The 15854-nt window shown below is 30.1% G+C and overlaps 2 protein-coding genes across 2 annotated transcripts; one reads left to right on the top strand and one right to left on the bottom strand.

Annotated features, from left to right (window-relative positions):
- Positions 1-306: 306 nt before the first annotated feature.
- On the top strand, positions 307-8393 carry LOTGIDRAFT_154278 (hypothetical protein; the record flags this gene model as incomplete). Its single annotated transcript, XM_009061979.1, has 15 exons — positions 307-501; positions 3258-3428; positions 3817-3959; positions 4206-4319; positions 4625-4814; positions 5242-5317; positions 5485-5567; positions 5741-5839; positions 6037-6221; positions 6521-6707; positions 6879-6992; positions 7099-7221; positions 7537-7721; positions 7911-8018; positions 8270-8393. 15 exons carry the CDS (start codon positions 307-309, stop codon positions 8391-8393), a joined length of 2097 nt encoding a protein of 698 aa, XP_009060227.1.
- A 2363-nt stretch (positions 8394-10756) lies between these two features.
- On the bottom strand, positions 10757-13989 carry LOTGIDRAFT_106210 (hypothetical protein; the record flags this gene model as incomplete). Its single annotated transcript, XM_009061980.1, has 8 exons — positions 10757-10974; positions 11204-11358; positions 11618-11799; positions 12000-12175; positions 12393-12529; positions 12899-13119; positions 13458-13578; positions 13847-13989. Coding segments are annotated over 8 exons (1353 nt in total), but the record flags the coding sequence as incomplete, so codon positions are not given.
- Between the last annotated feature and the right edge of the window lie 1865 nt (positions 13990-15854).

Below are 15854 nucleotides of genomic sequence, written 5' to 3' on the forward strand. Positions count from 1 at the left end.
AGCACGTGCAGAATGGGTTTATATGATTATCCAGACCTGATTTAGATATATCGCTAATCTCCACCATGACAATCACGACTACTGAATAACGGGATTTCGTTACTACCTCAAGCATTTAACTAGCAACAAATCGGAGTTGACAGTTCGTTAGTGGATATTATGACACTGTATATAGACTATTGAACAAACAATGTAGTACTATGTTTTAATTTTCAATGTTATTTTTTTGAATGTTGTGTATGTTAAAATACAATAACTTTTGTAATAAAAAGGAATTGATAAAAAGTAAGAATAGGTAATATCGATATGACGGAACTAAAAATGATGCAGTCTTTAGACTTAAAAAGACATTCTTTCAATAACTCTCCAATGAATAGTTTAAGGCACAGTTTTCATGTGGCACCGCCGAGTGGATATGACTATGACCGAAAGGATGACATGGAATTTGAGAGGCAGATGGAGGAAATTAGTGATTGGTTAGAGAATTGGGATCATAAACAAGTAAGTTGGATTGTTTAGATATGCCTACCTTTTCCTTATTTTTCTTTGAAAATATAAAATATTTATACATTGAAAAGTTAATCCATAAAAAGTTTACTTTGCATCTGCCACCTTTTATATATATCTCAAAAATGTTTTTCATCTTGAAACAATAAAATTAGTACGTACAAAATAGAAGTATGTCTAAACCATTTACCCCAAATAGCAGACAATTAGTTGTATATTGCAAAGGAGATCCAAGTTGTAAAAGGCGGTATTTGATTTGTATTTATAGACAGATCAGCCTGATAATAACAACCACTAGAAAAAATAGACTTGCTTGAATTTAGCTTAAACTGCATATTTCTTGTTGATTTAGCCTAAGTTTCATTAATATAAAAAAGAATAATGTTATCTTGATATATTCAGGTTTTAGAGCTCCATTTCACCTGTTCGAAGATCAAACTATCCCCTTGAAAATTTGAAAAAAAATTTACATTCAAAAACCTTACAATATGATGTGTAATACAGATAGTAACAAAAAAAAGGAAAGTGAAATAAAGATACTGGAGAATTTAATCTTCAATATTGTTATTATTTTTATGTAAAGTTTAAGAAAAGACTGTATTTTTATATCATATACATTTAAACCTCATAAGAGAGTAATCATTTCTTTTTGTCTCTAATTCTTCTAGTGTTATAGGTAACAGAGATTAAATATTTAAGCTATAGATTTTGTAAGCTTTCATGTCTTATCATTACTTAACAAAGGAGTATATTGATCTCTCTCTAGTCAATAGCCTATATCACTTTATATTATGTCATTATAGACACTGTAAAACTTTGTTGGAGATATTCACTACTCTAGTTTAGATAAGAGTCTAGATAATCATTATAAATCACCATATTATCAATATTGACATGCAAGTCTTTATAACAATGTGTTATTGACTTCACAAGATCTATTGCAGATTTATATAATGTGGTCATATTCTGTAAAAATATATTAGATATTAAAGACTTATTGTAGTCAAATCTTTAGATTTACCAGATAAGAGTCCAATTTAAGTTATTTGTATCACTTTTCATAATAAGAATTCTCTTAGGCAGTTATGACAAATGGTGCCATAATATAAGTAATGGTAATAAAAGTATAAATTTTCAGGATATATTTTGGTACATTTGATTTTGCAAAGTGATACTGATAGCTTATCATAAACTATCAGCTGGTGAAATCAATATTTTATTCTTTAATTTTAAACCATGTGAAGACATCAAATAATCATTGGCTCATTCTGTTTCCCTGAAGACATCAAATAATCATTGGCTCATTCTGTTTCCCTCAAGTCATCAAATAATCATTGGCTCATTCTGTTTCCCTGAAGACATCAAATAATCATTGGCTCATTCTGTTTCCATCAAGTCATCAAATAATCATTCAGCTCTTTCAAGGGAATTCATGAAAAAATTATTAAAAAATAACTGAATTTAGTCTAACTCACTGAATTTCTAATGAGAAGCACCATATGTACATGTCTTTTTTCAAAGTTTAGAATTAAGCTTGTTTTCTCACCTTCTGGCTTTGGCCACCAGAACGAATATATAATTGATATTGGGATGGTAGATGACTATGCATAACTATTGTAAAATATAAACTAATTGCTGGACTGAAAAAGAGAATGAAACAATAGCTGACTAGAGTTTTTAAAAAGCCCTGTCGCACGCACTACTTCCACTGCAGTATTTTTTTTGTTTTTGTGCTCAAAATCAATTCAAGAATGAACTGAACATTTTGATATTTATTGTATGTTAGTTTTCACTGTAGGCATCTGAAATTTATTATAACTTACAGCCTGTATTTATTATGTGATTAGAGCTCACAAGAGGTGTTGCCATATTTAAACAATCTGCATATTATAATATAGACAATTTTCAATAGGCATAAATGAGGGCCATATAGTTTAACTACAGTACAAATACATAATATCAATATCTATATAGTATATAATAGTCACTATGTTTATAGGTTATGTTAAATCAACCATAGTATTTGATCTGTACTAATCTTCTATTCAATATAACATGATCTTTATTTCAATACAGTATTCATACGGTGTAATTGATCTTACTTTGTCATGATTAAATCACCATTATTGACAATTTTACTTCTTTGTCAGACTATTTCTTTTCTAGTTCCATTCATCATGATCTTTCCCTAGACATTTAAACACTAGCAGAAGTATAAAGCAATTCATGCCAACAGGTCATGGCCAAAATGAATGGAGTTGCTAGTAAACCTATGTAGAACCTTGATGAATTTTTCTTTGATGTCAGTATAGACAGAGTATTTCTTGTTTTATGAAATTGATATGGTTGTAAATTCTCCAAAAAGTCTGAATTTTCCAAATATTTTGTGACATTAGCTTTACTTCCAACAACTATGATATAAATATTTCAAAATATATCCTTTATATTGACGCTCAATGCTACTTTAATACACTTTTTATTATTTATAAATTATTTTTCCGTTGACACCTTTTTCATAGGTTAACTAATTGTCTGTAGATATTTATAATTGAAAATATAGCATTCAAGTCTGTTTTTATACACAGCCCTTCTTTACTTTCACGAAATTGGAATTGGGGGTACTGTATGAATTTGAAAAAATCACACCCTAGCTAAACTTATGGAAAACTTGGTATATTTCTGGTTCTGGTCATATTTCTAATTATTTCAATATTAAATACTTAAGTTATCTGTTTTATTTCTAATTTTAGAGATGTCAGATATTAGAGAAGTTGTTACAGCAAAGCAGTTATTCTCAGTTTCAATTCTTATTTACTGTTCTACAACCATCATTACATAGAGACTTCATGTATACAGCTCAAACTCGCTTTCCTCACATCGATTTTACACCAGTCAGTACTTACACAAGTAGAGCTTATAAAGTAAGTATAATTTTACACCAATCAATACTTACACAAGTAGAGCTTATAAAGTAAGTATGATTTTTACACAAGTCAGTACTTACACAAGTAAAGCTTATAAAGCAATATGGTTTAACACTAGTCAGTACTTACACGAGTAAAACCAAAGTAAGCATGATTTTACATCAGTCAGTACAAGTAGAACTTAAAAAGTATGTACTTACACTTGTAGACCTTATACAGTAAGTATAATTTTACACCAATCAGCACTTACATAAGTAGAGCTAAAATAAGTATGGTTTTTACACAAGTCAGTACAAGTAGAACTTATTATTAGCATATAAGGTAGGTATGATTTTACACTTTGATCTCATTATGTCCATATGTAATTAGAGCTCTGTCATTTTAGAACAAAGTACGAGCTCTGAGAAATAAAGGAACAGTACATCGTATAAAAAGTGCCTATATTCAACTTGATGATGAAGTTCGAGCATGGTTAACTGAAAATTCTACAAAATTACCTCATATATCAAGAGACAACAAACATGATCAGTGAGTATTATTTTTTCTATACCTAATGTTGACGTTGACATAAGTTTTTCAATTTACTTCATTTCCTAACTTCTGTCATAGGCATATGTCATTTTTACTGTCAAGCTATTTTTTATGCTTTTTGAAAAATACAGTGGTTCCCATTTAATGATATTGACATCACTATTAAATATGTAAGACATCTTCAGTGGATATATATACAATGATATATGCATCTGCGAGGTAAACATTGATTTAAACTTTCAGAAATGTTGAGTCTTCTTATAAGAATTTAAGATCATCATTGAGATGTAAAAAGTCTGATAGATCACCTAGTCCATTACATAATACCACTCTGTCTCCAAATAGAGATAAAACAAGGTAAATAAAATTTTTGCCATTTATCATTCAAAGTACATTCTGAAAATCTCTTGAAAATGTTAAGAGATGCTTTTCTATAGAAAAAGGAAATATTTTACATCTTAAAACAGTTTTTGAAAATCCTTCTATTTGTGACAGACTGTTGACAGGAGTAAATTTCTAAGTAGCAAGTATGATAGAGATTTAAGATTAAATATTTTTAACCTTACATACAACATGTATATGAAATTTTAATGTGTATTAAATATGTTTTTTAAAATTTAAATTTAATTATTTTTTAAACATGTTTTTTTGATTCATTTTAGACAAAATGTGATTATTCCCCGACATAAGCAAGAAGTAAACGATAATAACTGCAGTTCAGTTCGTAGTGTGATAACGACACCATCTACAATTGACAGCTGTTTGTCAAAACAACAAGATAACAACAACAACAGTAAAAATACAGAAAATCATAAAACTGGTAAAACAGCATTTAGTGTTCAAAACAAAAAGGTAATTTTGACTTACAGAGTAAAATATTTAGATTTAATTTTTTTAGTTACCACGTTGAACCTTTTCAAGTTAAAATGTTTAAATGAATTACTAAGTTAGATTTTTGGCAAAATTGATTGCCCTTTGAGGCTCCCATGTATTTATCGGTCAAATTTCCTCTAAGGAATTGATCTGCCCCAGGGGCTCAACTACCACAGGGACTTGTTGAAGAAGTCTACTGGGTCCATCACTATGGGGGCTTCCACTCCAAGAAACAATTATAGGAGAGCATAAGTTAAAAAAATATATTTGAGTCCATTTAAGTCCACAGGCATCCACTCATTTAGTTGATATGAGTTAGCCAATAAAGAACTATAATAACCAGAAAGGAATTATTGTATCTTATTGTCAAAGAATTATAATTTCTGCTGTGTTGTATGTTTTGTAGAGAGTCAGAATAAAGTCTGTATGTTTATCAGAAGAAGCTAAAATATTATTACATTGGTACACTCATGAATGGAAAGGTATTTATTCTTAAAGAAATTTCAGCTTTTTTTTTTACTGTCAGTTCAAATGAGGAAGGTTTGTTGATTTTCAAGATATTCTCTGTAAATATTATCAGCTAATTTCCATAAATATCCAAAAATTCAAACAATTACTGTTTTGAAGCACAGTATTTTTATTTTTACAGATAAAAGAAAGAATGAATTTCTACACAAGTTTTTGTTATTATTAGACTCCAGACAGTTATTCTTCTTATCTAGTTTCTTAACAGTGAGTTTTTATTTTTACATTAAGGAAATTATCAAGTGCCACCTGCATGCAATCTTGTCCCAGTATTTTCAGTAAAAACAAAACAAAATTTAAATATATGAAATGATTTGTACCACTGCATTTACAGCTTTAAAAAATTTGAATAATTGATGATTCAAATTATAATATTTCAGGTCAAACAGCATAAAGATTTCCTGGCCTTATTACCAGAAAAAATCTCTCTCAAAATACTCAGTTATTTAAATCCTAAAGAATTATTACAAGCTAGAAGGGTATGTAGTTTGCTTGATGATCTAGGTCTTTTCATTACTTATGATGATAAACCCTGAGTTTTAGTGGAATTGCAAAATTCAAAAGAGAGAACTGACTGAAAATTTAAATGATTGGAACCTGTGCTATGAGTGTCTTTGATATACTTAAATACCTGGTCCCTTAAATGTCATTATAAGTCATAATTTGAATTCCTTAGGTAAGTAAAACATGGAGAAGATTAGCTGATAATAATGATATATGGAAAGCACAATGTTCAGAAGTTAAAGTGGAGGTACCAGCTGATCCTGTATGGAAAGATATATATAGAGATAATATGTATTTAAGATTTAACTGGGATAGTGGAATCTGTCATACTGTAGATTTAAAAGGACACACTGAAAAGTATGTAATAACCCGTAGTTTTAACATCTTTATTTCTATTTAGGAGTTTTTCTCCAGGTGGTTGGCCTAGAGCCCTATTTATTACACTTAACATTTACAAATTGATCTGCTTTATAGCTGATGACAAAACAGAGTGTTATTGAAAAAGAAATTTATCCAAAATTGTTGAATATATATAATATATATTATATAGTGTATATTTCAGTGTTTTATCAGTTATATTTGATAAGAAGAGAGTAGTTAGTGGTAGTTTAGATAAAACGTTTAAGTCTGTTTGATATATATTGTGTATATTTCAGTGTTTTATCAGTTATATTTGATAAGAAGAGAGTTGTTAGTGGTAGTTTAGATAAAACTATTAAAGTCTGGAGCATTAAGTCTGGTGATCTATTGAACACATTAAAAGGACATACTAAAGGTGTATGGTGTCTGAATTTCTTTACCGACAATCTATTGGTTTCAGGATCCTATGACTGCACAATAAAGGTAAGTACTGTTTTGAAAATGTTTGCTCACTCTCTCAATACCCAATACTGTCAAAACTCAGTTTTAAGCCTTTATATTATGTATTATAAGTATTAGATAGTACTGAAATCAAGCTTAAATAAATTTAGCAACATTCAACATTTAGATTTAGTTGTATATTAACTCTTACAGATCTGGAATTTAAGACTTGGTACCACAGCTAGAACATTACTAGGACATGAAGGTCCTATCTGGGCTATGGTTAGACATGATAATATTTTAGTTTCAGCATCACAAGATAAAACTGTAAGTTTTTATTTTATTTTACCCAAATTTTTCATTGATAAACAATATTTCCAAACTCAAAACTATGCAAGTATTCTTAGTACAAAAGAAATATAATTGTTTACAGGCTAGAGTATGGGATATAGGAAGATGTCTATTAATAACAGTATTAAATGGACACAATGCAGCTGTATTTTCTGTAGATATGAATGAAGATGGTACTATTACATTAACAGGTTCAGCAGATAGGGTAAGTGGTATATTTACCATAACATATAGGTCCTTGTATATTGGCCAATCGAAATGATAACAGACTTTTTCTATGTCAGTGACTCTTACCAGCACCAATATCAATAAGAAACCACAAAAAACTAAAGGAACTATATTGGTTTTGGCAACTTGAGCTCCTAGATTAGAAGGCTTGTTTAGCCACCACTGCTCTAGGTAAAGAGACTTATGAATATTAAAGGAATTTAATTCACTTATAGTACCACTGCGCTATGTATCTTCATTTATTTATCCCAAGAGGGAAACTTGCAATGTAATTTGTATTTGATATTTTTAGAGTGTTCGTATCTGGGAGACAATGACAGGAACATGTAGAAAGGTAGTATGGGTCAGTCCATCAACATCTATTATGTCAGTTAGTTATAGTCAGGGTTATTTCTCCTGTTGCTATGGTGAAACTATATGTTTATACAGAGTGGAAGGTGCTAAGCTTATCAATACATATCTAGAGCATCATAAACGGTAAGAAATAGGGGAAAATACTTTAATAGAACTTAGGCTTTGAGTGACAAGAGCTGACATTATGCTTTCCAACAGACTGATATGTTTAGAATATAAAAGCCATCATCCCTCGGTATCAAACAATATGGGTGGAATGAATTAATGTTCTTCAATAAAAGGATGCTTAATAACAAAATGATGTATTTATAGAGTTGAAAGTATCAAGCTAAAGATAACGTATAAAGATAAGAAGAAACCTGAAGGTGTAATTGTTAGTGCAGGTAAAGATGGTATGGTCAAATACTGGGACATAAACTCGTAAGTAGTCAGATTAGTCCACAATCCACAATAACATATTTTAACTTTGTCGACTTTCCGAAAAATGGTACAGACTTGACTAACCCAATGGCATAAAGGTATCACCCACTTTTCTTCAGAAGATAAGACCTTTAGTTGCCTCCAATACTTATCAGTTACATGAACTTTCAAATAATCAAAGCCATGAAAAGCTGTGATCAATTTTAGACTTTGACCATTGAAAGATTAAAGTGGCTCTATTTATTTTTCAGTGATACCAGTTTAAATACATTCAGTGGACACAATGAACAGATTAACTGTATCCATTTTGATGAATTAAGAATTGCCAGCGCCTCCTATGATCATAAAATAAGAATTTGGGATTTCAATATTTAATGTTGTACAAACAGTCAATCAACAGTAAAGAAACTTGCAAACATAGTCGAGCAAAGATATATAGGGATGATTCAAGCGGTAGTTTTAGTTGTTATGTGCAAGGCTCATTTATTAAGTATTCATGATCAGTTTAGTTTTGAATTGTCCTAAAATGTCTGAAATAATTTTGCTAAACTAGAGTATGTTATGAAAATATATTCATGCTGTATGCTCTTTGATAATAAGTTCTACCTCAGAAAACATTCAGCTTCCATGAAAATCTTTTGATGCTGATTTAGACCTGGCTAATATATCCTTCTATGGTATCTTCAAGATATTATAATATATTAACTGTGATATATTTATAATTATGATTGTTTATAATATTTAATATGTATATATATTATATGTATATAACTATCTGTGATATTACTCTGATATTGTTATATTTGAATGAAATGATTTATAATAAGTTTCTGTTTTCTTTTGAGGTTTTTTTTTTAAGGATAAGATGATGTTGATTTGGATCACAAGTATTAGTTGGATTGTACCTAGTTTACCATCCTGACCAGGGCAAAATCAAAGTTTTTGGGAAATGGGGCACAGTTTATTTTGGTCATATTCTTGTTTGACAGTCATTACATTTTTTATCCATGATTATCTCAATTACAATAATAATTTATTTTCACTGTTAAAATAGTGTTCAATACATCAATTGTACAGCAACACGGCAATATTAAAACAGAACCTAAAACATGTTGTGACTCACAGTTTTGATCTTCGGACACATGTGTGTAAGAATCGCACAGCATGAAACTTTGAGTAAATAACATGCTTCAGGTTCAGTAGTAAATATTTCTAATTATATCAATTAAATAAATCATAATATTTTAACAAGTCATTTATTTTCTTTATCTTTCTATTATATCTTGAATAACTCTTTGTACTATCTATAAAACTCCTTCTGTACATTCATGGTATATCATTGTATTTAGCAATTGAATATCAAACTGTGGAAGCTTGTATCTCAATTCTTGATTTATCACAAACTAACAAAATAATGTAGAAAAGTCTATATAAATAAGATATAATCTACAAACAGAATCTACAAATTAAAAATAGGTCTACAAATAATATATTAAATAAATAAAATAAACTATCACTAGATTTTTATCAGAAGACTGGCGTATAGTTCTTACATTTTATTGGTTAATACCTTTAAACAGCTATTTTTTTTTCGAGAAAAGGGATTTCCAAAATCTTATCACTAAATATAACAGCTTAGTTAACTCCTACTCAACAATCTTCAAATAAAAACAAATACTGTCTATCAAGACAGATCAATTTAGTGGTAGATATGTTCAAAGTCAGTCAGGCAAATTCTAGATGAGCAATTATTATAAAAATTGATCTGAGAGACAGATAATAAAATTTCACATGATATATTATGCTGAATAATCACTCTTGAATAAATAGATAACAATGTATTTACAATAACTTTATCTTTCAGCACTTTAATTCATGTTACCGGTACTTAAGATAGCAAAGTTATTTGGCTAAACAGAATTATTCACGAAAACTTTTGATACCCAATCCTTATGCTCTGCTAGTAATCCTGTAATCAATTTATTTGAAATATATCCTGCTTCACAGAAAAAGAGCTAAGACAATTCTTGGATTTGCATAAAATAATTTCACCATAGTGTTTCAGGGGATTTTGATTAATTTCACTCAGTCATAGGATACAAGTTTTTACAAGATAACAGAAACGGAATATAAATTAATAATGCTTCTTAAGGCCATAATAATGATAAACAGTTAATGCCCACAGTGCAGATATGAAACAAATATAAGCAATCACAAAATTAAACTTTCTTAAAATACGAAAATTCCATTTAATATGTGTTAACTTCATTTGATAATTCACTAATGTTTGATATCCACTTGCAATTTTTAAAAAAAGAATAATAAATAAAAAAGGTTTAATATAGAAAATAATTTTCTTCAGGTTAATAAAAATATCACAAAAGCTCTTTGGAGGGTGGCATAAGAAACAAACTTTGCTAACAATCACTTTGTATTTCATCCATTATATGCTGCTTAGGAAACTTGAACACTTGGAGTTCAAATATCTGAACAATGCTTTAAGGCATAATTCAGATACATTAGTAAAGAGTACTAACTAAACATTCAATAAATCATTCTATATCGATATCCTACTCTAAACATTACACTTTAGGAAGCCATTTCAATCAATTCAAAATCAAATTTTCTTTGAAGCTTTGTCATTCCATAATGTTGAGCATTTTAGACAAACTGCGTACATTCTGTGCCTCAGTCTTTGGTCACGTTGAATTGTCACGAGAGGTTAATTCATGTCTATCTTATCTAGGAGATAGGTCTTGTTGTCTTTCCAATATAGCACCAATAATCTCAGCATAATACACACCAAATACAGATCTATTATGTGAAATGAGACGTAGAAATTGACCTAGAACTCCACTTAATTCTGTTTCTACAGCAGTAAACCCAGCTGGTACCTTTAATGATGATACATGTTTAGTCTTTATTGCTTCTCTTATAAAATCTAACAACCTTTTACCTGTAAAAAAAGACGATTTTCATGTAATTTAGAGACAAAAATATTCAATTTAAGGAAAGAAACGCAAAAATATATTCCTGATGCCAGTGTTATCATTAGAGTAATTTAACAGAGGTGAGGTCAGTAAATGACGACGAATGGTTTAAAAAAAAACAGATAGACTTTTAGCATTGTATCTGTGTGGAAATTTTCATCTATTTAGACACAAACAATGGAAAAAAATACTCACTCATCAAAGCATAAATAGAATTTTCTGTATTAAATACATCTTTAACTTGACCCATTAACAATCCTTCTTTCTGGCCAAGTTGTGGAAAAGCATGAGACATTAAACATTTATTGACTTCTGATTTAACTTGTTCACTAATATTCTCTCGAGCATCTCTAAAATAAAACATTTTGTGTTCACAAAACAATAAGGTCCATACAGGCAAATGAAGTTTTACATCTTTCTTTTCTACTCCATGTGAGCTAATGCAAAGAAGCAACACCATGCAGAGACTTAGAGACATTTTTGCATAACAGCATTGTAAAAGACCATATATATGGACCAATTAGGTACATTTGGATTTCACACTCTTTACAAAAGACTAAAACTGCTTATTCTATGCATGCAGCATTTGAGTTTTATTAAGTTACTTACTTGTCTTTATTGGCCTCTAAGAGTGTGAGTATTTGTGATTTTAGTGTCTGTTTTAAATCTTTAATACCAGCTATAGGAGCTCCAACAGTATTATAAGTAACTAATAGTATACTAGCTATTATAGTACATTTATTAATGGTCTCTTGTAAATCATGAAATCTGCCTTGATCCATCAGTAGAGTCTAAAATTCAAATTTGTAAATATTACATTTCCTGATATAATTAAATGTTTTAGTCTTGCAAAGTGATAGTCCACATAATTTGCAAGTAACAGAAGTACAATAAGTAACAGTGTCATCATAAGACATTCTATTGTCAAAACAAGACTATTTTTGACAGCCAATGGCCCAGGGCTAACATCTTTTTATATAGAATTACTTACTTCAGGAAATGGATATCTATTTGACCATTGTAATAATTCCATATAGGCTTCATTTAAAATGGCCTGAGGAGTTGCCATGGTGATTGGTGTACTTGTTTCTGTATTCAGTTCATCTTCTAATTTCTTTAACTTATCATGACTTTCTTTCAACCAAACTTTAGTATATTGTAACCCATCTAAATTGTTTTCTAAATCAGAAAGCACAAATTTTAAAATTTAAAAAGCTCAATCAGTAACAAGGTCATTTGATGGGGGACTAGGTGCAGTTGAATTGAACCCTTTGCATCATATGGAAAATTTTAATTCAGTTTTAGTCTTGAAGATTTGGATTTATGCCATATTTTAACCTTTTTTTCTTAAGATTGTTGAGCAGTGAGATATTGTTATTGTTACCTTTCTGTTTGTCCAGAAACTCTTTAAATTTCTTCCTCTCATATTCAGCAGATTGTTGTTGTAAATAAGGCCTGATTTGAGCTATGGTGTAATTAGCCATATCCATTTTCATTAGATCTAACACTTCGAATATACCTCTGCAAAAAAATGAGTTATTGTTTAATCTAGTGTCCTTATATCAAAATGTAAGAATATCTCAATGCTTCAAGCAGCTTTGAGGTATCATTTCATTTTCAATGAAAAAGGCAAAATTGTATCTGGTTTTAGAACTTAGGTAATCAAGAAAAATGTTGAACCAGTTTCTAATGATGTCCTGCCAACAAGAAACAATTTTGCATGTCTGTAAATACATTATGAGACCATGGAAACTTCAAGTTGGGCCAGTCTCAATGTAGCCTACAATTATCTGGTGAAATACTCACATATAAGTTATTACGAGCTGCCAACATCAAAATGTCAATCATAAGGAAAAAGCAATAATGCTCAAGTAATTTCCAATCACTTACTTGAATAGTGGTATAATTTCTTTCACTGTTTTTAGTTTAGCAATATCATCATCTCTAACAGGAGCACATAGTCTTGCCATTATTCCTAATACATAGTCAGAATAATAAAACATATCAAATACTTCATGTTCCATCTTCTGTTTAATTAACTCTAGGTCTAGTACTTCATCCATTTGTTTCTTTAATCTTTCACATTGTGGTGGTAATATCATTGATAAAGTCTGAAATTAACAAATAGTATTTTTATACATATTTCCCAAAACTAAGAGTTTTTCCAACAACGGTTGTTTTGCAAAACTTTTAGGCTTTTATTTGAAACAGCTATGCTACCCTCTTTTATACTTTTACCAGCTAATTTCCAATGCATGGCATGTCATGAATATTCAAAAGTTCAGAGGCCAAGATTCCAGATCTCAACAGTAAACCATGCATTATCGACACAGTCCACAAAGAGATATCTAAGTCACCCCGCTACTGAATATGTTATGATCATCTATTCTGAAAATAATACAAAGCTATTTCAACCAATTAAACTTCAAGGAGAAAACCTACTACAAACCTCTTTTATTTCTTGTATCAAAACCAAGGCATTTTTATAATCTGGTGGTTCTTCATTTAATTTTTCTTCTAATAAATCCCAGAATGCTTTGTGTGCTATGTCTGTCACCACTTTCTCTAGACTGTATTTGAAAAAGTGACAATTGTAAAACACACAAGCTTCAGACGGCAATCCCATCATTGGGACCAAAGGTTTGCAACTTGTTAATATCTTTACTGATAAGCTAAGCAGGTTCTCAAGAATGAAAATTATATAGTTTATTTCCACATATAGAGCACTTTGGACTCTAAGTAAAACAATTTAAGTTATCTCCATATCATGTCCATAAGCTTGTGATATATGACATATGAGGAACGCTGGTATAGAAATAATAACAAAACTGTACCCACCTGTTTTTCTCTAATTGTGGTTTTTCTATTTCAAAATTATTATCAACTACAATTTCATGGGCTAAAGTCATGTTCTTAACACCATTAGCTGCTGCCATCAATTGTTCAAATGTTATAAACTTTGGTGGTGAAGCTAAAATAACAAATCAAACTATGTCAGAATACCATCATATAAATAGGTATACTTAGATAAGCTTTTAACCATACTCTCAATATGGGTATATCTTTAAAAAAGCAGCCTGACGCAAGCACTTTAACTGCATGTAATAAATTAAGAGGTAATTATGTCCACAATGTGTTTTTCAAGCTCAACGAGAAGCAGACATAAGATGGATATCTGATAGATAGTTCATATTGAAAACACAACCATCTAGGCAACATTTCAAGTACTGACATAAAAAAAAAGTATCATTTCTACTTACGTGGAACCATAAAGACATTATTAGATGATTGTTGTGAAGAGTTAGGACTGGGTGTTTGGGTTCTTCTCTTTTTTTCTTGTGACTGAACATCACTATTAGATTCTGCTTGATCATGAAATTCACCATCAATAGAATCATTCAAATTATCTCCTTTCTCAGCCATTTTCTAACTATTTTTACTGGTTCACTTTATTCTTATCTAAAACAGATATAAAAAAAAAGTACTTACAGCAGGATTTATCCATGTCAATAGGTAACTGTCTAGTCAAATTCTTACAATGGGGACATAAAGCCATACTGAATAGATTTCTTATATAACCTGAACCAATTGGCCAAAAATTGATCATCTGACATCACAAGACAGACAGCTCCATTTTAAGAACAAATTTTACTAAAATTCTTCATCTTAGTCACATATTATGTTTGATCTTTATATTCATGTTAATATTAACAATATCAAAATTTAAAATTAAAAAGCATTTGAAAAAAGTTAACTGTCTACCACCTGCACACAAAGACTACTGTCATTATATTTGTCCTACTCAAACAAAACTTTCAAATATATCAGACAAAGTGTATAGACCTAGGGGTGAAAAACAATCTATTGACTTATATAAGCCTTGTTTTTAATTAAACTTCAGTATAGCTATACATCAAGTATAAGCCTGCTGATATAAAGCTAATTAAAAGATTTTTGACTTTATGCCAAATATTAAGTTCACTCCAAAATAAACCCAGCACAGACAATGATATCATAGTTTGGATTTAGTATTTAGGTGGATTAAACAAGTTTTTAGGTCACCTTTATATCGGATCAATGACTAAACTTTGATCTTCTAGCACTAGTGTTAGGTCATTTTCAGTTATCTAAAAATAAATAAATTCCATAAATCCTCAAAAAATATAAAGGACTAAAGTTTATCTTGATTAAACTTTAATATGAGAGTAAAATTGAGAATGGTGTTGTCAAATTATCAGCATCATTTTAAATTTTCACTTACTAGAAAATTCTACATCAATATAAGCTAGCAAATCAACAACTATATATAATTGGATTGAAATGTAATACTAATTTGCTCTAGTTTATATCCTGCTGTGTGCAATTAGGAAAATTTCAGTTTTGTAGTGTTGGGCCTGTCCATGTCACAAAACATTACTACATTAGGTCTAGTTAGGTCAGAAGTTTTTAGACTAGAGGGTAAGATACTCCCGACCCAAGCCAAGGCCAAGGGCCCAAGTTTAACTCTCTCCCATCCTGTTAACTAGTCTGTGGCAGTGCTACCATTAGTCTCATTTTCAAAGCAAAAGAAAGTTTTTCACTATAGGGACTTAACCCTACCTAGCCACAGAAGCATCATCTTCATAACATATAGAAATCTAATGAATTCGTCTGTAACCTCAAAACAGCTGTAAATCAATGATGCTGACCTACAAAACCAAAAATGTAAACAATGATATTTTGATGATAATTTGCATGGTTTAAACGATCTTACCTCCGCACAATGACATGAGATTGTAAAGGCTGCTTTTTCTATTTATAATGAATCGTCGGTAAGGATTAAAAATGGCTCAGATTTCGGAATATT

Source organism: Lottia gigantea, assembly GCF_000327385.1.
Source record: "Lottia gigantea unplaced genomic scaffold LOTGIsca_5, whole genome shotgun sequence".
NCBI lineage: Eukaryota > Metazoa > Mollusca > Gastropoda > Lottiidae > Lottia > Lottia gigantea.